Here is a 20,663-nt window from a genome sequence, read left to right as displayed (position 1 = left end):
TTTGGACTTACAACAAACATAATCATCATGAATGAGGCAGCAATAAAAATAACTGTATGAAATTTTTGCTTCACAGACAGCCCAAATGACAAACTTGTGATTGTGAAGTTTGTTCAAGACACTTCCAAGTTCTGGTACAAGGCAGATATCTCCCGAGAACAAGGTAGGTGGGGACAAGGGACCTTTTACAGTGTCAGTCATATTTGCTGCCTGGGTCCTTCCATCAGGAACGCCATTGGTACAGATCAAATTAGAGCAAAACACGCCATTGTTATAGGCCCCTGGGGAAAACTTCACAACCTTCACATTTTTATGGGAAAAACTCAGTACCAGTGAGGGTTTGGGTGAAAGAAAGGTGGGTTCAAGCCACATGGACCCCAGTGTATGACCTGTGGACACGGGCTATTTCACCAAGCCAGCGGCTCACCAGCCATGCCAGCCTGCCACTAACCTGAGAAAGAGACACTCTGCTCAGGTCTCCACTAAGGACTCCTCAGAGCACTGCATAGAGAGTCATGGAGGAGAGAGACGCACTGGGGGACAGTCAGGCTTGGTGGCTACGGGCCATGAAAGGGAACAGAGTGTTTGGAACTCTAGCTATAACCAGCTTCCCATGGCCTGCAGGAACTGCCCACACTGCCTGCCTGGTTGTTGTGGTTCACAGGGAGCTCACAGCCCTCCTCTCTCAGGAAGGAGAGTCTGCTCCCTAAGATTCTTCCATCAGGTTTTAGAGACCATAGAAACCCCGAGACTAGTTATTCCTGTGAGCTCAAGGAAGCTGGTGTCATTTAAAATGGAAAAGAAGTGGGGGAAACAGCTATGGCCTGGAAAGGCTCTCATTTCCCTCAGGCGGCCTTTGTAAAAGCTTCTTCGAAGTCCAAGGGCTGGGCGAGCAGCCCTGAGCTGCTAGTCTCCCCAAGTCTCCTACCTCTCCTCTCCCTGCTTATCAGGGAGGTGAAAAGACAGCATTTCCCTTACTCCATGTTTATCTGCCAAGCAGGGCCCACACCCGGCCTGGTTGCAGAAGCAGCTGGGAGAAGGGTCTGCTTTAGTCCATCTTCTGAGACTGTCACTGAGCCCCTGAGATTTGGATGATTTATAAAGACTAAGAGTCCAAGAGTATCAGTACTTGTTTGACACTGGTGAAAGAGAGGAGAAAGTACGCATGTGCAGAAGAGAGGATGTCATTGGCCACCTTGCTTTGCCACAGTCCACCTTCAAGCAGCTGAGCCATCCCTGGGACCATCGCCCAACCCCAAGAGAACTGTTGTATTTAGTTAGCATCGGGGCTCAGACTTCAGACGTGGAGCCACAGTCAGAGCCTGCAGGAGCCATCTCGGGGTCTGGGTAGGCACTGACCTTTGTCCCCTGAAGTCATCCATGCCTTTCCCTCCTCTAGCCATTGCCATGTTGAAGGACAAAGCTCCTGGGTCATTCATCGTGAGGGACAGTCACTCCTTCAGAGGGGCCTATGGCCTGGCCATGAAGGTGGCCACACCTCCTCCTTCTGTCTTGCACCTGAACAAAAAAGGTAAGGTTCCTGGAATAGCAGGGGATTGCCTGTGGTTTGTTTACTGTGACAGATAGATAATGGCAGCTGCTTGCACTGGTTCTCTTTAGTGTTTGCTTAATTAAGGTCATTTTCTTAAGTAGTTATCTTGTTTAAGAACATACATTACTTATACATCTTATCTTCTTTTGTTTTAAGCAAGTAATCTATTTTTTTTTATAATACAGTAGAGCCAAGAATCCAGGCAAGCACCCTGTTTTCTGTGGCAGCCTTTCCTCCTCTAGTGACCACATGTATAACATTACTAGTTGCTTTATCACTGAGAGGCAAACACTCATCTACAAAATGATCATTTTGTCTACTTTTAACTTGCAGTATGAAAACTAATATAATATATATTCTTATGATATATTCTTATGTGTCTTGATGTGAGTCAAAATTCTAAGAGTCACCATATTCTAAAAATATAGCTCTTATTCTCTTTCATATCTCTCTGGTTTTTTATTGTTATTTTTAAACTTTCATCTATCTATCTATCTATCTATCTATCTATCTATCTATCTATCTAGTGTTCTGCTAGCATGATGTCTGCCTGCAGGCCAGAAGAGGACACCAGCTCTCATTATAGATGGTTGTGAGCCTCCATGTGGTTGCTGGAATTGAACTCAGGACCTCTGGAAGAGCAGGCTGTGCTCTTAACCTCTGACTGAGCCTTATCTCTAGCTTCTCTGTTTTGATTTATAAATATATCTTAATATGTTTTCTATTGTTGGTGGACTTTTTCAGATTTTACCCCCTTTGCCCATCTTTACCACATATCACCAATTCTAGTAAGTCTCCTTTATCTTCTCTTGATCACCAAAATGGTCATTTTGGATTGAGGGAAAGAACAGCCTCAGGTTGTGAGAATGTGGAATCACTCAGTGACAAGATGCCAGCGATAATAATCTTATTCTGAGATAAGGGTCACTATAGCCTACAGTTGTAGATGGTTCAGCTCATTTGATTGGCTCTGATACCAGGCCTATGTTGAATCATCATAACAGCATGATTGTGTTTAAGAGGGTACACATTCACCCTTTGCCTGCAGAGGGAGAGGTGGACGAGGAAGTTAGGTTTCACCACCTCCCTTGAGGGCATGCTTGCAGTGACCCTAAGTCCACTCCCTACTTTCTCACATCCCCACTGACCACCAGAATGTCCCTCTGGGAGCTGAGCCTTTGCCGCATGGACCTAAAGGAGGAGACATTGCATTGGCAGGGAAGAGGAATCAGAAAAAGCACAGATGTGGTACCTTCTGTACGTAAAGACAAATGAGGCTCCTGCTTTCCCACTCCATGCCTGGATCTTAGGAGATCTGTCCAAATTTGTGGGTGAAATCTGTGCTGAGACCTTCCTGGAACAAACAGGTTCTAGCTGCCCCGAGCATGTAAGATAGAGTTGCAGATGGGCTAGCCATGGGCAAGGGTAGCTGACACGCTTCACAGAATGTGCTTGTCTTGCAAGGGATGAGTTTGGGGGGCACCTGGGGCTCAGCCAGAGAACACAGCCCCAAACCTGTGGATGCTGGCAGGGCAGGGCTTCTGGTGAGGGAGCAGAATAAGTGAGGTCACACAGATGTGGCCTCATAGAACATCTAGGATTCCCATCATAAGAAGCTCAACACCACACTACTGCTGGGTGGAAACAGGGCCTTTATCACTGAATGCCCACTTAGATCTGCCTGCTGAGGACTGCCAGGTCTTACCTGGGAGCACTGGTTAGGGACATTAGGGAAAGTCTTGTAAAGTCTGGGAACATATCTTGCCTTGGGCAGACTTTATACCAAGTGTGAGGATCAAGGAACAAGACAGAAGCTATGTGATTGGCAATTGTCAGGGAACCCAGCATGGTGGTCTTCACTGGGTGGAGGCAGTTTCTCCTCTGTGTGTACACCCAGGTCTGGATTTGACATCTGTGTTTTGTAGTCAAGGGTAGATAAGATCAAAGAGATTGCCAAATGAGTGAAGAGCCAATTAGTCACTATGCCACCTCCAGCCATTCTCAGATGAGATGACTGTGGTCATTCCAGACTCTACATTCCAAAAAGTCCTTGGCAGCAGGATCTGCGTGGGGCCATTTCCCACAAGTAGAATCCAGGCCATCAATGGGTTTCCCCATTAGGCTGGAAGTCCTGCATCTTCTCCTCCCACAGAGAAGGTCCATATGTCTATTCCCTCTATTTTATTGGACACAAACTTCCACAGGATCACATCATTCCCTTCTCTGCAAGCTTGGTTGCCTCTAGAAAATGCTGACACACACTGTTACTAATGGGTGCTACTGTTTGTAAACATTGTTTGGGGCCTAATTCCAGCTCAACATCCCTCATCACAAATGACCCCAAGCAGATGTGTCTGGGGTTTCTGATTATTTTCAGATTTCAGAGTATTTATACAAGCATAATAAGATACCTTGGGAATGAGGCTCAAGTCCCTAATTTTTTTTTTTTACTTTATTATTTTATTATTTTATTTGTACAGTGTTTTTCCTGTATGTCTGCCTGTCCCACAGAGGCCAGAAGAGGGTGTCTGATACCCTGAAACTGGAGTTACTAACAGTAGTGTGCTGCCATATGTGTGCTGAGGGCAGAATCTGGGAGTCCTAAGCCTTAACATTAAATTCACTTACATTTTGTGTAGAGTTCATACACACTTCATACCTGTTAAAGTTAATGTCATGCACTATTTCCCATTAGTTTATACATGAATCAAAATTCCATGCTATAAAATCTTCCATTTATGGCTTCATACTGGTGACCAAAATTTTCCAGGTTTTGGATTTGGGACTGGGAATTTTTAGCCTACTCAGGCTAGAGTCTGGCAACCCCTCCAAGCACAGGTCCAGCGGGTCTTGCTACCAGGAAGTTTCAATGTCAGCAATATTGAAAGGTCAGCGCTTATGGAGCGTGGTAAAGACAGCAACGAGAGGAGAGAGACAGCACCCGGGGTGTCTGTCTAGTGACGTCAGCAGCTTGGGGCAGCTAGTTCTCTTTCTCCTGACGCAGTTTGTACTTTTCCACCTTCAGAACATTTAGCATCCAGTGGCTTCTCCTGGTGCCTCTTCTCTTTGGGTTGAGCAGCTGACATGAGTGTTCTGTTGACTAGCAGTATAGTGAAATGCTGCTCCTACATAGCAGGATGCTTGTTGCTGAAGGCTGTCAGCTCCCCCTCACCCAGAGGTCTGGCTTCCCTCCAACTCTTCCCTAAAGTCATTTCTGCCTGGCCTCAGTGCCCCTTTCTCGGAGGAATGTAGTTAGTGTTTCAAGGCCAGTGTCATTCTGAGCCACCAATCCATCCCTTCTCTGGGGAGTTCTTGTAGTGTCTGAGGATGCCTCTGGGGGACTCTCTTAGTTGCCACATTTCCACTCCAAGAGATGTTATTGTCCACCTGGCTTATAGCACTGCCCACCAACCATCCCAAGCGTGGTTTAATCCTATTCAGAGGAACCTTCTTAGGTGTAGCTCTTAGCGTTTATATGTGCAGGAGGCATCTTATTTATCTGTCTGTGTAGTGTACCCATCCCTCAACCATCTATCTGTAGCTGTCTCTCCTTGCTCTTTTCCTAGCCTTTCCCCCTATTCTGATTCACTTATGCTTTAAATTTAAATGTTATTTTCTTATTCTTTCTGCAGCTGGAGATTTGTCCAATGAACTTGTCCGGCATTTCTTGATTGAGTGTACCCCGAAGGGAGTGCGGTTGAAAGGGTGCTCGAATGAACCATATTTTGGTGAGTTACTTGAGATGTTCTCTAGATACTTATGAGGGCATGGATTCCCTCCTTCAGGTGACTTGAGATCTCAGTGCCTCTCTGCCATGGTGGGTTGCTCTCACTTCAGCCCCCAGGTCCAAGGCTGCTTCCATCTGAAGTTGTGTCTTTAAGATAAGCTGAAAGTGTAATTGTCTTCAAAAGCTTTGTCAAAACAAATGAAAGGGCCATCCATCCGAAGGCTAGAATAAGACAAGCCAAAAGTACTGCTAAGGTCAGCCAATGGTGACCCCATCCCTCAGGTACAAGGAGGAGCACAGAGCTACCACCAGAGCCCCCTCCTCCTTTGTTAATGAGAGCCTTTCATAGCCTTCTGGATAAACTGAGCAGCCTAGAATCCTCCTTGTTAAGAATCACAGGGCACTTTGTATTTAGAAAGGCGATGTGCTGGGAATATACTGTAAGTCCCTTGATCGACCTCTTCACTGTCTTGGGACCTTTATTGTCATTTCTGGGAGTTGTGGGTCACAGCCCACAGTGCTTTAAGGGCTTGGCTTTTGGGAGTTTGTTCTCACCTGATTCTCTGGCTAAACACGCAGCAGGTGAAGAACTTGGTGATGTTCATGTGCGCTTATCCACTCTACAGGGAGCCTGACAGCTTTGGTGTGCCAGCATTCCATTACACCCTTGGCTTTGCCCTGCAAGCTGCTCATTCCAGAAAGAGGTATGTAGTGGAGACCTCCATGTAGACTGGCTGTGTGTAGAATCTTCTGCATTGTTCATAGCATGCTGCTCCCAGGACCTACAAGAGATCCTTTAAAAAAAATCAGACGAAGATTGTTTAATGACACATGCTCTACATAAACCCCAAAGAAAGCAGGTGGCCACCTGAATTAAGAATCGAGAAGGCCCTACTGCAAACAGCATCTCCAAGACATTGCACAGTGGAAAGTTTCTAGGAAAGTCTCTTTAGCTTAATGAAGTACAACACTCGACTGGGTGGGGGCAGATGTCTCAGTGGTTAAGAACGCTGGTTTCGAGGATCTGGGTTCAATTCTAAACACTGATATCAGGTGGCTCCCAAATGTATATTAACTCCCATCCCTGGGTTCTGGTCTTTTCTGTTATCGTTGGGCAGTAAACATTCATGAGGTCCACAGACATAATGCATGTAAAACATGTATACATAAATAAGTTAATCTATATATACATACACATATGTGTGTACATATGTTTTCAGACTGATTTTCAGGGTCATTTAAAGATTTACAAGCTTACAAAATGGTACATGTGCTGCTATGGCTAAATTTAGGCCATAAATGAACAATTCTCTTTATGTTTATATTTGTTAGAAAATTTAAACAATTTTAAAAATTAATATCTAGGGGATATAGGCCTTGACTGTGTTTCAGCTTCCCTGTAAGTAAATGGGGGTTTTTCTTTTTAAATTTTGATCATTCATGTAAATGAATTCAGAGTCCAGGAAAATTTTTTTGAGGGGACCTATGCCACTCCTATGTGTGTTATGGATGGGATTATAGTTCCTGTGAACTAACTATTGAAGGTTAAAACTGCTGCATAAATCCTGTCAGAAAATTGTCTTTGTCATGTGAACTATGTATCAGGAACACTTATTTCTCTTTTCTCTCGTCTTCCTGCAGATCCACTGGAGGAAATAGCAGAAAACTCTCCCCAGACAGCAGCCAACTCAGCAGCCGAGCTGCTGAAGCAGGGGGCAGGTCAGTGGACACAATCTTGCACTCCTTGTCTGTGCACCCCCGAGTCATGGGGTAGAACCGAACTCCATGCTAGCACTTCCCTTTGGACAGTCATTTCCTGCTTTTCTATGCACTCTGAAGGAGGTTTCCTTTTATAGATGCTTGGCACAGCTGGGTGGGGTGCAGCTGTGAGGAGACAGGGCCAGGGCATAAGAGGCTAGAGCTACTGGTCTGAGTAGAACAAGACCAAATTCAGTGGAATAAATGTCAAGTCCTGTATTTAGTGTGGGGGTGGGGGCTCAGCAAGGCAGGATGTGGGTGACCCGCCTTGGCAGCTGAAAATGCAAAAATGTCCCATAGCAATGACTCAACAGTCACTCATCATGAGTCAGCTGCTGGACCCACTCTGCCATCCGTGTGGTGAGGCATAGGCATACCACCCAGAGCTGTGTCTCTGGCCACTTTGTTGAAACATCTTTATTAATAGATTTTACTTCGGAGATTCAGGACAGGAAGGCAAGTGGTATAGAGATCCCATATGAATGTTGCTTCTCCATATGCAGCATCCCACAGCACAGGGTTACAGCTGATGAGCTAGTGCCCTAACATCATTAAGTGAGGTCCATAGTTTACTTAGAGCTCGGTCTTTTAACATTTTTAATTTCTTGAAAATTTACATAATTTCTGTCCCTTCCTTTCTCCCTCCTACTCCTTCCATGCCCCTGACTCCCTGTCATATTCCATTATTGTTGCTTACATATACATGTATTTAGGCCTGACCATGTAGGATTTAATAACTTATCGGGACACTCATCCATGAAAAAAACTGATTCTCCCCCATCAGATCCCATTCACTGCCTCTAGCTTAAATTTCACAAGGCCCCACCCACAGATGGAGAGTTCACTCTTGATGTTAATGGGCTAAAGAAATACCTTTGGTAATCACTCATCAGTATGATGTCACACAAAGTATTTTCTTTGTCCTCAAATTCCTTTCTGCTCTCCCTATTCATTCCACCCATGAGGTTAAGACTCCCATTGCCTTTGATCATTTTATGCTCTCCATAGTTTGGACTTTTCTAGAACGCCTTATGATGTAAATTCAAACTATGTAGCATTTTCAGATTGTTTTCTTTCAACTGGTAATGTGAATTGAGCTTGTTCGATAGTGTTCACGGATCGGTGGCTTCTTTCATTATGTGTAATATAGGGGTGTATATGTATGCTTGCACAGATACATGTGAGTGCCTGAACATGTGCGTGCACGTGTGTTTAGAGGCAGAGGTCCATGTTGTGTGTCTTTCTCAGTTACTCTATACTTTATTTTTTGAAGCAGAGTCTCTCACTGAACCTGTAGCTCTTTGATATGGGTAGACCAGCTGGCCCAACAAGCTCCAAACTTCCCAGTGCTATTGTGATAGTCCTACATCACACCCAGCTTTTATGTGCTTCCTGGGGACCTGAACTCAAACCCTCATGCTTGCAGCTTCCACGACATTCTTTTTTTTTTTTTAAACCAAATAAGTTATCTTCCTAGCTCTGGGAGAATCACAGCTTATTTATCCACACAGTTACTGAAGAGTATCTGGTTGCTTCTAAGTTTTGGCAAGTATGAACAAAGCTTCTAAAAATATCCAAATGCAAGTTTTTGGTCAATATGTTTCCAACTTCTTTGATTAAATATTAAATACAAAGGCTGATTGCTAGATCATGTGGCAAAGGTATAGTTAACTTTGAAAGAAACCACAGGACTTCTTTTACAAAGTAGCTGTACCATTTTGCATTCCCATCAGTAGTCAGGAAGCATCCCTTTGCTCCACATTCTCACTGCAGGTGATGAAATCATTCTGAAGGATGTGCTCATTCTAATAGATGGATAGTGGTGTCTCATGTTTTGTCATCTCCCTAGCAATTCACTGTTCAACTAGAATACGATGGTAAAGTCTAAGAAATTTCTTTAGTTCCTCTGTATAATTGGTATTCTGCTCTATTAAGTTAAACCCATCACTGTGACCACTGTTCAGCCAAAGAACACTCTCTCGTTTATAATGCGGAATGTGTTTTAGATTTCCAAAAGATGGGTTACCCATAGCCACAACAAAGGTGACTGGGAATTGTCCCAAGCTAGAAGTGTGTCACTGTGGTATTCCTGGGTTCCAACCAGGCTGCCATTCGGAGTATTGGCATCTGACATGTATGCAGTTATACAGACCTTAGGTTATGTTGTTCAGTCTGGACTATATTCTTCCTATCCAAAAGAGGTAGAGAACAAAGGGGTAGACAGTGAGAAAGGCTTTGGGTATTGTTTTCCTGACCTAAGAGAAAAGCCTTTCCCTCTTTCCCTTTCTCTTGTGGTCCTCTTTGAGCCTGAGCAGGCTGGCCCTAGACCACAACTCATTGTGGCTACAGGAGACAGTGAGTACCACATAAGAGACAAACTCATAGCCCCTAAGTTTGTTTTAGGCGCTCCCTGGAGCCCTTCAGGCTCACGACCCTTGTGTCACACTGATACGTATAGCATACTGATTTTACTACTTGATGTTAAAACATCAGTATGGCCTTTGGTTGATTTGGTTATCTGCTTCTACCTCTTAAAAATGTACTTGAAAATTAAAAATAAAAAACCAATAATGATTGGTTTTGAAGCCACAACTATGTATCCACTTTATTTTAAAAAACAAACACTGAAGACAAAGGGTCATGGTGACATACCCCTCTGGGAGAGATGGAGCTTGCCTCAGGGAGCTGAGTGGGTGGCACGTTCTCATCCCACTTCATGGATGGAGTTCCTGAGGTAACTGTTATTGGTCAGAGCATGCTGGGCAACTTGCCTGTGCCACCATCTGCATCTGTGTTAGCAACAAAGCTCCCCCCATATCTTCACAGTGGAAGTCTTGACCCAGCAACACAGAAGTCAGTGCAGGACAGGAAATTTGATGCTAATGTATTTTAAACCTTCTATTCTTAATTGTTTCTTCTTGAAACTGAGGAGTGTAAACTAATCCTGGAAAAGAGGCTCTTTCACCAGACTTCTGATGGGTCTGGAGATAGTGTGTCTGGTCAGTGTAGTGCTCTGTGAGTATAATTTAATAAAGATTGTGTGTTCTTAGCCAGGCGTTGGTAGCACATGCCTTTAATCCCAGCACTTGGGAGGTAAAGGCAGGTGGATCTCTGTGAGTTTGAGTCCAGCCTGGTCTACAGAATTAGTTTCAAGGAAGGCTTCAAAGCTATTCAAAGAAACCCTGTCTTGAAAAACAGGGGGGAAAAAAGGATTGTGGTTTTTTTTTTTTTTTTTTTTTTTGCAAATCAGGGCAATGCCAAAAAGAAGAGTGTGATAAATGATCCCTGAACCTGTTACTTGTGCAGCCCTTTACAACTTCACACCGGGAAGAGGGGGAGGTAGGCTGGAAGGTCTCTGACCCAGAGATTGCCCTGGGCATCAGTCAGTTCTGTTCCTGCCACTTTCCCTCCCCTGGGGTTGCCCTTCCTGTATGATTCCTTTTTGTAGTTTGTGTGATGAGTTTGCTCATGGTTTTTAAAAATGTAATACAAGTCTCGTTTTTTGTTTTGTTTTGTTTTTTTTTTTTGCCGGGGGTGGGGGTTGTGTAGTGCTCCATTGTATAATTCAACTCTTCATGGTTACCCAGTTTGCCTGTCATGCATGAAGGCCCATCTTTCTACTGGATTTTTCCTGAATTCTACATATTGCCTTAAGCAAAAGTCTCAGAAGTGACACTGATGAATTCAGATATGTGGCCCTAAAACCACCTTCAGTTGTAAATTTTTGCCAGCATGGGAACTCCCTGCTGCTCATCACTCGCCCATTTAATGTCACATGAAGCACCCACCACAGTACCAGGTCCCCCTGACCAGGAGCACAGGCTGTGGGAGTTGGTGCTGGCTCACTGACATGGTCATAGGGGAACTGTATCCAGAGGTGTTACTTCTCCCAACGTCTCCACACCAGGCTCCTGCCTGGTGCCATGGTTGGAGCAGTCCTTATCAGGAAGCTCCTTGTGGTGTCTCCAAGACAGCAGTCTAGTCTGTGGTTTCCTGTGAACCACATCTAGGTGTGCCAAGTCTATGGGATTTAGTTAAGTCAGAACACACACACACACACACACACACACACACACACACACGCAGGCAGACACATGCACTGCCATTTGAAACTGCATGAGCCTCATGACAGGATCAGAGGTAGGGTGTTCACTCCCCTGAAGTATGTTTTCCATTTTCCAGGCTTCTTTCCAGTGCCTGTCCATGGCACATATGCTTTTGATTTTTTAGTTCTAATCATAGCAGAGATGGTTTATTCTGCTTTTCCAATTACCTGCTAACCATTTTTCCATGTTGCCGTATAATTTTCATGATTACCATTTGCTGGTTGCTTCAGATTTCATTGAGAATGAAGTTAGCCCTTCCTTTATTCTTGACTCTATTTCCATTTTTTTTCCCCTGCTGTAATGCATGTGGCATGAACATCTTCCCCTGTAGATTAGCTGTGTCACATACTAGGGAAGATTTTTCTTTTTGTATCTTTGAAGAAGAGGGACCCTGAAGTTATCTCCAGGCTTTTAAGATCCTCCCCATAAACGCGGCTAAATTATGTAGAACGGGCTCAGGCTACCCCAGCATCAAAGGTACTCCTTGCCTCAGAGCTGTGTGGGCTTTACACCCTGGACAGTTTTAATTTTAAGAATTTTTGACAGCTTGCTCTCTTTCCCAAGAGAACACAGGAAAGCCCCTAGTTTAGATGGGAGCTGACATGCAAGTAAACCAACAAGACTTACAGTTCCCCTTTCGTGGTCTCATCTGCAATTGTGAGGCAGGTCTGAACACTGAAATTGTCTATGAAGCTTGTGCTAGCCAAGTCATCTTGGCCTGAACTCAGGGTGGGTGACTTCCAGTGTTTCTTATCATCCCTGAGCCTGAGTGGGTGGCTTCAAAAGTGAGGTCTCCGCGGGTGGAGGTCTAGGCACTAAGCTACTGGGATGCGGGCCATTTCTCCACAGCTGCAAACTAGGGGTGATAAAATATGAACTGTTCTTTGGGGCTCTTTGGGATCATTATGACTAAGAGGTACTAGACTAAGCTGAAAGTAGTAAAAAAAAATATATTTGGATCAGAAATTTCTTAATCCTGTCTTGCTTCAGGAGCAATGACACTGGGATGGTCAAGCTCCTTTTCATGAGTATAAATGTAAATGAAGTTCGCAGACCAGAAGGACCACAGCAGAAACTTGTGAAACTTGTGTATTATTTGTGAGTTCAGAAGGTCCTGTTGGGTTGGTTTGCAGTGCTGGGGGTGGGCAAGTGTTCAGTCATGGAGCTGAGCTCATAGCCATAACCCTGCCTAAAAGCAATGAGGGTGACTTCTCTCAAGCCCTTGAGGTTCCTCAGTATCTGCTCCCCTTTTGGAACAGGACAGACCTTCCTTCCTTCCCTGCCTCTCTGCTGGGGCCAGGGAAGCTTCAGTCCTGACTGACTCTTCTAACTCCCGAATGAAGAGAGAGGCTTTCCTTTTCCCATCAGCTTGTCAGCGAAAGACCCCATCCCTCCTTTCCTTCTCCATCATGGCTACTCTGTGCACTCCCTCCCTGAAGTTCAGGACCTCAGACCCTTGAGATGTGACTTCCAGCTTGCATCGTAGAGAGGAACTGCACCACAGCTCAGCTCCTGGGGGCCCTGGGCTGGATCTCCATAGAGTATCCTCCTGTGGTAGTCCTCCCTGGTCCCCTTGACTGGACTCGAGTCAGGGCTCCAGTCGAAAGATGTGGCACCTGCCTCTTCTAAGCAGAGAAGGCAGAGGCACCTCAGGGACCTCACAAGAGCACACAGGACAGTCAGCACTTGAACACCGCCCTTCATCTGAGTTTCTGTGTGGGTCTGCACTATGGGATACACCTTGTTTTCTGCTTAGTGAAACTCTAGCCCAGTGGCTAGAGTCTTGGCCCTTCTAACTCTGTGACCCTTTCATATGGTTCTTTGCGTTGTTGTGACTCCCAACTGTAACATTATTTTCATTGGTACTTCCTAATGCAAATATCTGTGTTTTGCAGTGGTCTTAGGAAACCCCTGTGAAAGGGTCTTTTGACCCCCAAGGTCAGCCCACTAGATGAGAACCACTACTGTAGAGGCCTTTGAGGCAGAATGAGTCTATTCCCATGCCCCTTCTGCAAAGTGAAGCCAGCAAGGGCAGTTCCATTGTTAATCTGTTTTCTGTGGTTCTGACATCATTCAAGATGGGGTCATTTATGAAGGAGAAAGCTGTATTTTAGCTCATGTTTCTGAAGTTTATGGATGCTGTTGTCATCTGCTTGGCTTCTGAGGGTGGCCCCGTGCTGCTTCCACTCAGGTAGGAAACAGAAAGACGGATGTGAGTGGTGTAAAGGGAAAGGAAGCCAATAAGGAGACCTCACTTTTGAAGCCACCCACTCTGGTCTTGTGAAAGCCATGAAGCCCTCTTAACATCCTCGTCACCCCTGAAGGCTGCAGCAGGGACAGTCAGATCTCAGCAGGAGTCTCAGAGGGGACAAACAGGATTGTTTCTAGGGAGGGGGCCCTGGTTTTCTTCAGTGAGCAAGCTTCATGCAGAGCCTAAAGCATCCCCTGTGCTAACAAATCAGCTTCTACACTCTCAGATCTGTGTTAACCTCTTCTTGTAATGCAGGAAGAGGGGCTAAAGGGGGCAGTTGGGTCCTCAGGGCTGAACCTACACTCGGTCACTTTCCCCCACCCCTTGAGAGGAGATAACGACAGAGAACGCCCTCACCTGGCAGGGTGGGAAGCTGGGACACATGGCGGGTGGAGGTCTAGGCACTAAGCTACTGGGATGGGAGCTATTTCTCCACAGCTCCTCTGCATGCCCTTCCTGCTCTGTAGACAAGGTAGTGTGTAGTACCGAGTCACCTCTTGGATGTATCTCAGGAATTTCAGAGTGTCCATACTCATCATATTTTTGGGCATTTGTGTTAACGTAACCATTGTCTTTACTCGCCGAGGCCAGAGAAGATACTGGGTGAACACAGCTTTTCTCTCACTAACAGGCCACCCCCTGGTAGCTTGTTATAGCCTCTTCTTGGCCCTGGAGCAGTTGTGTGCTTGACACTGGAAAGCAGGGAGCATGTGTTTGCCAGTGCTCTTGGCCTGGGTCACGCATCCAAATTGTTCCTGGCCCCTTCCTCTTCTGGTTGGTCTCTCCGTGTGCCAGAGCATTTATGTCCCAACAGTCCTGGCTAATACACTTCTCACCCCTTCCCTTTGTCTTGCAGCCTGCAATGTTTGGTACTTGAACTCCGTGGAAATGGAGTCCCTCACTGGCCACCAGGCAGTCCAGAAAGCCCTGAGTATGACCCTGGTTCAGGAACCTCCTCCAGTGTCCACAGTGGTACATTTCAAGGTGTCAGCCCAGGGCATCACCCTGACTGACAACCAGAGAAAGTAAGTATGGGGTGGAATGGGTGTGGTGGCCTGAGGCCAGCAGTGGGTGTCCTTCCCAGTCATCTTCCATTGTGTTCTTTGAGATTGTACTTCTTGTAAACCTGGGACTCTTGTTTTGGCTGGTCAGTGAGCTCCAGGGATCTGCTTAAGGGTGTGCAGTCCCCCAGTCCCTCCATTGCTAGAGTTACAACTCATACCTGCATACCCAGCTCAGTACATGGGAATGGGGATCTGAATTCAGGGCCTCATATTTGCACTGCAAATGCTATCCGTGAGCCAGCTCTCTAGCTCCAAGGCTGTTTATTATTTATTTATTTGTGTGTGTGTGTGTGTGTGTGTGTGTGCGCGCGCGCACGCGCACGTTTTATTTAAGATGCAGGATCGTTTAAGTCATTACTTTAAAACCACTGAGATGGACCAGAATCTATTGCCTTCTGCCCTTGCAGCATTACTTTCATAACTGGTGGGCAGTGTCAGTCAGAGAAACATAGTGTGGTATCAGGAGCCCTTGTGGCAAATGTGAACGACATAGCCCAGACCATCCTGAGCCATCTGCGTACCAAGAGCCTCTTTGCAGGGCTCCACACCTGCAGTGCCTTTCCCAGGGCCAGTTCTTTAAGTGAGACCTTGTCTTCATCTTCCTTAGTTGTTGAGTAGTTTGAAGACGGCATCTTAACACCCACCACTTTAGGATGAAGCACTTGGGCTAAGAGCAGGGCCACAGAGCGAAATCTGCCTTTGCTGACCAGAGCTTCTCCCTACACTTAGGCAGATGACCCTGAGCAACTCCTTAACTCTCTGATGTTTAGGTTTTTTTTTTTTTTTTTTTTTCTTCTCTCAAAACTATGCCAAAATACCTTCCTCAGAATTTAGGAACTCAAAAAGAACATTGGGCACATGCCATGCACGATGCTGTCATGGTCTCAGCCTTGGCAGAGCCAGAAGGTCCCATCACTTGCCCCTGCAGTTTCTCAGAGTTTCTAGATATGTACTCCACCTTCCCTGTGACTGGCACTGTTGCTCTTTATGATGCTTCTATTGGCCTCTTGTTGATTGCTCATAAACACAAACTTGGTTCTTCTCCCCAAATGAGAAGTAAAAGTATCAGTTTCTATTCCACAAAACATCCTAGACCCCAGTGACTGGAACTACCCTCTCTACCCACCCAACAGGCTCTTCTTCCGGAGGCATTACCCCGTGAGCAGTGTGATTTTCTGTGCTTTGGACCCACAAGACAGGAAGTAAGAATTCTCAATGTCTATAACTGAAAATTATCCTTTCATTCTTTAGTTTTAAAAAAACGTTAACATAAATTCTTTTGTCTCTTCAATTCTCAAGGTGGATCAAGGATGGCCCTTCCTCCAAGTAAGTGGTGGGCATTTCTTCTTTCTTTGAGGATAATCACAGTGCAGAACTGAACTCAGGTCTAGATGTGCAAAGAAGGACCTATTTAAAAGACCAAACACAACAAAGCAGTGATTGCCAGTGGGATCGTTTGTTGGGGTTAAACGTGTACTGTCTATATTGTGTCTGTGTTGTCCTTTTTCCTACACACTGAGACAGATGTCTTAATCCAGCCATTTAAGAGCGTGACAGTACCGCTGAACCCCCCCCCCCCAAAACCTATGTGTGTGAACAGTACTGAATCCTTTGCCCAATATTTATCAAACTTAAGGGACTATGTTCTGTACCTTTGGCCAGCGAGTTCTCATTCTCTGCTCAGCATTGCCATCAAGGTGGGCAGGGAGCCCAATCCTCACCCCCACTACAGGGGCCTCACTCTGCCTCCAGATTGGCTTCTTCTGCAAAGTCTGCATTGCTGATCTCCTATGGTTATCACATGCCTCCTTCCCGGCAGTCCCATTTCAGAGTGTCTCCTGCTGTGCAGAACTGATCAGTAGTAGCAGACAGCCACAACTTCCTGATGTGATCATAGTCTCATGGGCCTGAGAGGAGTCCTTGATCTATCAGCCATCTGGGTTGGGTGTCTGGCGTAGGCAGGGCTGAGAGCTTCTGCCATTCTTCCTGGAGTCCCTAAGGCTTTGGCTCTCTAGAGGAGACCGTGATTTTGCATGGTCAGCTGAAGCTTGGTACTCTGTAGAAGGTTTCTAGAAGAGGTGCTAAGGAGCGGGCAGGGCCTCAACTTTGACCCAGGGTTAGCTAGCATTCCTCTAGGCACAGTACTTACTCTCCCTGCAGTTTCCAAGGACCAGAGGTCAGGGTGGTAGATAGGTCTCCAAGCTAGTTCTTGGCACATCATAGCCCTGCTGTAGATACAATTGCTATGGCTCCCAGGTTGCTACTTCATGGGAATGAGATCCTGCAGGCATTTGTGGGTGCTGCATGTGCACGCATGCGTGGTGCTGCACAGTGTACTAGCTACTCTGACCTAGACTTGTCTCTTGCAGAGTATTTGGATTCGTGGCCAGGAAGCAGGGTAGTGCTACAGACAATGTATGCCACCTGTTTGCAGAGCATGATCCTGAGCAACCTGCCAGTGCCATTGTCAACTTTGTGTCAAAGGTCATGATTGGCTCCCCTAAGAAGATCTAAGTCCTTCATAGCCAAGCCCGCCAGATGCCTCACAAGACCCTCGAAAAGGAAGTGGGGTGAGGCGGGGCCCCCATTTGTACCAGACTGACAATCCTCACATTCCAGACCTAAGAGGGGAGAATATGGCAGCTCTTCAAACCAGAAACAAACAACGTCACCACAGATTGGCCTTTCCTGAGAGTAACTTCTCATCCGACACACCTACATAATCAGGCACATTTTGAGTGGAAGGATGAGCCGGGGAATGCCTCCCCAGGGTCCCACGGACACGGGCTGTACAAGGAGAGAGTATAGAAGACAAGGCCCTAGTCCCTGGCTCACTAGCATCTGTGTGGATGAGGAACACCCAGCCTGCTTGGCAGGGGCTGAGTAACCTTGGCATCCCACTTGTCAGCAGAAGGGCTCTGTCCAGTGATTGCCTCATCTGGTCTTTCTACAGCGGACGGTGATGAAATTGAGGAAGGGAAGCATGGTTAGTGAAGGTTCGTGCAGGTTGGAGCATGGTGGGAGTCTAAGTTGGGGGACAGTTCGAGGGGTGTGGAGTGAGGGCAGCGGAAGCATCTGGTGTTGGGGAGAAACATGCAATGTCAGAGATGCTGCTGCTGGTGGTAAGGGCGCCACGATCCTTCTCGCACGTGGCCAGCTGGGCTGTGGAGAGCCTAGAGGACCTTGAAAGGAAAATGAGAAGACGGAATCAAAAACGCCATTTTATGTAATTTATATTTTACTTATGCCAAATTATTTATAACCTCTTGCCATTGCCATACTGCACCCATGTGAAATGCTGCAGCCGACTAAGCTGTGATTGCTAGAAGGCTTGTCCCCTTGTAGATACACCAGAGATAACTGTCCCCTCAAGGAGAAGGTGAACAGTGGTCTCAGGGTGACACACGCAGTCCTTCATCTTCAGTATGGCCCAGTTTTGCCTCAAGCAGCCCACCCACTGTTTGCACGGCGACATGTCTTGCCCATGTGTGGATGATTTCTTTCCTGATGGGAATGTCCAGGAGAAATGAGAGACTAAGACGCTGGGATCAGTCTCAGCCGCCTTTGCAAGACTGACTGGGCCAACTCCAGGCCTTCGGGATCTAAAGTGCATGTGGCATTTCTAAGCTGTTACCGTGATTCTCATTGTGACACCTGCAGCTTCCGTGGGGATCCATGTGGATGTCAGGAGGGAGAGAAAGGGGATGAAGAGAATGATTGAGAATTCTAGTCCTCACAGGCTAGGTTTGGTTTGCTGAGTCATCTTAGCCGCTGAGACAGATGTGATGGTTCATGCTAAGATTGGCACCCCAGTGTTGCAGGCTTCCTGCATGCCTCTATTAGTAGTCAGAGATTTTGAGGGAAGCCAGCACTTCCCAGAGTGGGGGACAGAGTAGGGCTATGGGGAGACAAAGCCAGAGTCTCCTTAACTTTATACCCCAGGAAGGCTCTGACCATCCCCATCCCAGCCTGGAATTCCCTGTCTCTAATTTCTAAAGTCCAGTGCCAGCTTACACATCCCCTAGCTGGAATGGGCTACCGTTGTGAGGCTGGGTTTGGAAATCTACATGGTGGATTCTCTGTTTCAAAAGGGGCAGAGACAGAAATACATGTAGAATTGAAATCAACTCTGTGTGTGTGTGTGTGTGCGCGCGCGTGCGCGCATGTGTATACAGGTGGACCATTCTATCTTTAGCTTGTGTGTGTGTCTCTGTCTCTCTCTGTGTGTGTGTGTGTGTGTGTGTGTACACGTACGTACGTACAGGTGGACCATTCCACTTTTTAGCTCCTATTGATGCACCAAAAGCAAGTGCCTCGTTTCTGTGCCAAATGTTTGCCTTGGTCTCTAAGGACCTCCTTCGTGGACACACTCTGATGTGCATCATTCCCTAGAGGCCCCATGTCTTCCACAGAGGTTTCTAGTATTTCAGCTATTCTTATGCAGCTAAAATCCAGGTGGGGTGGGGGCTGAAGTTCATGCTCTGGCCAAGAAGTGTCATGCCCCATGATGGTTTATATGCAAATGTGACCCAAAGACCATAAACCAGGTCCCTTCTGCTAGTGGGGGGGAATGGCCTGATTAGAAATCAGCAGGACAGAGCTGAAGCAAGCCTTCTAATTAATTGGAGATTTCCAGGTTTCCCACGATGGTCAGCACGGAATGCATCCAAGAAGCCACATTAATGTGCTTTCAAAACTGAAAGACCAGGCATGACCTTTATTCAAGGTAAAAGTGGTCATGGGTATCAAGGAATTTACTCTGAGAAACCACAGGAAGACAGCTCTACAAGCTGGTAGAACTAGGTTCTGTCTTCTGTGTGTGGCATGTTTATTGAACAGAACAAGGTGAGGCACAGCATCAAAGACTATACTGTGTGCTCAGAAACACTGGGAAGGGACATTGTCCAAGCTTGTGCCACGAGGGCATCAGTTGGGCACAAATTAATACACTCTTCTGGGAGTAAATTCAGTGATGCCCTACCCACCACTTCCAATAGATAGCCAGGGTCCCATTAACCTTCTCATTAATGGTCTTATAGTCTCCAGTGTTGGGCTGTACCCATGTTAGAAGCCACACTGCATTTATCCTCAGTGTCAAAGACATTGTAATGTTGCCTTATCTGTCTTATCTGTTAGTGCAGTTTTCACTATTCTATATTGTAAAGAATATATATCCAGTATGTAAATGAGTGTTCTATAAACCTTTTGTATAGGCATTTTCTCTGCTCTTTAAATATCAGCCTTATTCAGAGTATAATAAAAAGTATGACCTTGGTAAGTCTAATGAATCAGATGTTTTGTTTTCTTTTGTCTTTATAAGTCTTTTGTGTGCATATGTGTGCACCTGTGTGTGTTTATGTGAGTGACATGTGCCTTCCATGTGTTGTATGTAAAGATCAGAAGACAACCTTGGATGTTGGTTATATCATGAACTAAATATCACCACACACCAAGGAAACACTCTTTCCCACAGGCAGGGGAAATCAAGGCAAATGCCACTCAAAGAAAGCCACTCCCCGCATGAGCCTGAGGGCCTGAGATACCCCTCTCCCACCCACATTTTCCCCTCAGTCCCTCAGCCAGCCCGGGGTGGGGTGGGGAATGAAAGGATTCTAGATAAACAGCAGACTAGCAGTGCAGGAAAGCTGGGCTGGTTAAACTGTTAGCTGAACCAGAGCCCACAGAGCAGGCCCTGGCTTGCTCACTCAACATAACAATGGCGGTGCTGTCTGGGGAAGTAAAAGATTCAAGAGTCTGTGGGTCCTGGATACTAGGCAAAATGTCTAAAATACAATGGGACATTGCCTGTCATACCAGGAAATGCTCGACAAGGCTCCGAAAGATTATGCCTACATCAAGAGGCCCAGAGGCTAGATTTCAAAGTAGCCTTCATAAAAAACGCTTCAACAAACACATACAAATTCCCTTAAAGGAAAAATTTAGAAGTCACCTACAAGAGACAGAAGCTATGAAGTTAGAAGTATGCTGGTGGAAATTTAAAACCAAACCTTCCTAAGAGGCTGAGGCAATGACCCAGTCAGTGAAGGGCTTGCCCTGCAGGCATGAGGATCTACAGAACTCATGTAAAAAATGGTGGTTATGGAGGCACACATTTGTTATGCTAGCTTTGGGCAGTAAGACAGGAGATTACCAGGAACATGCTAGCTGGTCAGTCTGGACTACTTGGTGAGCTCCAGGTCAATAA

The 20,663-nt window shown here is 46.1% G+C and overlaps 1 protein-coding gene across 4 annotated transcripts in view; it reads left to right on the top strand.

Annotated features, from left to right (window-relative positions):
- Tns3 (tensin 3) overlaps window positions 1-19,746 on the top strand; it is a 223,324-nt gene extending 203,578 nt beyond the window's left edge. For all 4 annotated transcript variants that reach the window (XM_051200598.1, XM_051200597.1, XM_051200600.1 and 1 more), the window contains 9 exons: window positions 77-163; window positions 1,400-1,531; window positions 5,185-5,280; window positions 5,906-5,983; window positions 6,921-6,998; window positions 14,251-14,419; window positions 15,592-15,660; window positions 15,758-15,784; window positions 16,828-19,746. In XM_051200598.1, coding sequence (XP_051056555.1) covers window positions 77-163; window positions 1,400-1,531; window positions 5,185-5,280; window positions 5,906-5,983; window positions 6,921-6,998; window positions 14,251-14,419; window positions 15,592-15,660; window positions 15,758-15,784; window positions 16,828-16,972 — 881 coding nt within the window. In that variant the 3' untranslated portion in view covers window positions 16,973-19,746. The remainder of the gene's footprint in view (window positions 1-76; window positions 164-1,399; window positions 1,532-5,184; window positions 5,281-5,905; window positions 5,984-6,920; window positions 6,999-14,250; window positions 14,420-15,591; window positions 15,661-15,757; window positions 15,785-16,827) is intronic.
- Window positions 19,747-20,663: the final 917 nt, after the last annotated feature.

The sequence above is a fragment of the Phodopus roborovskii genome, unplaced genomic scaffold, assembly GCF_943737965.1.
Source record: "Phodopus roborovskii unplaced genomic scaffold, PHOROB, whole genome shotgun sequence".
In the NCBI taxonomy this organism is placed as follows: domain Eukaryota; kingdom Metazoa; phylum Chordata; class Mammalia; order Rodentia; family Cricetidae; genus Phodopus; species Phodopus roborovskii.
This window is presented reverse-complemented; position numbering and strand designations above follow the sequence as displayed.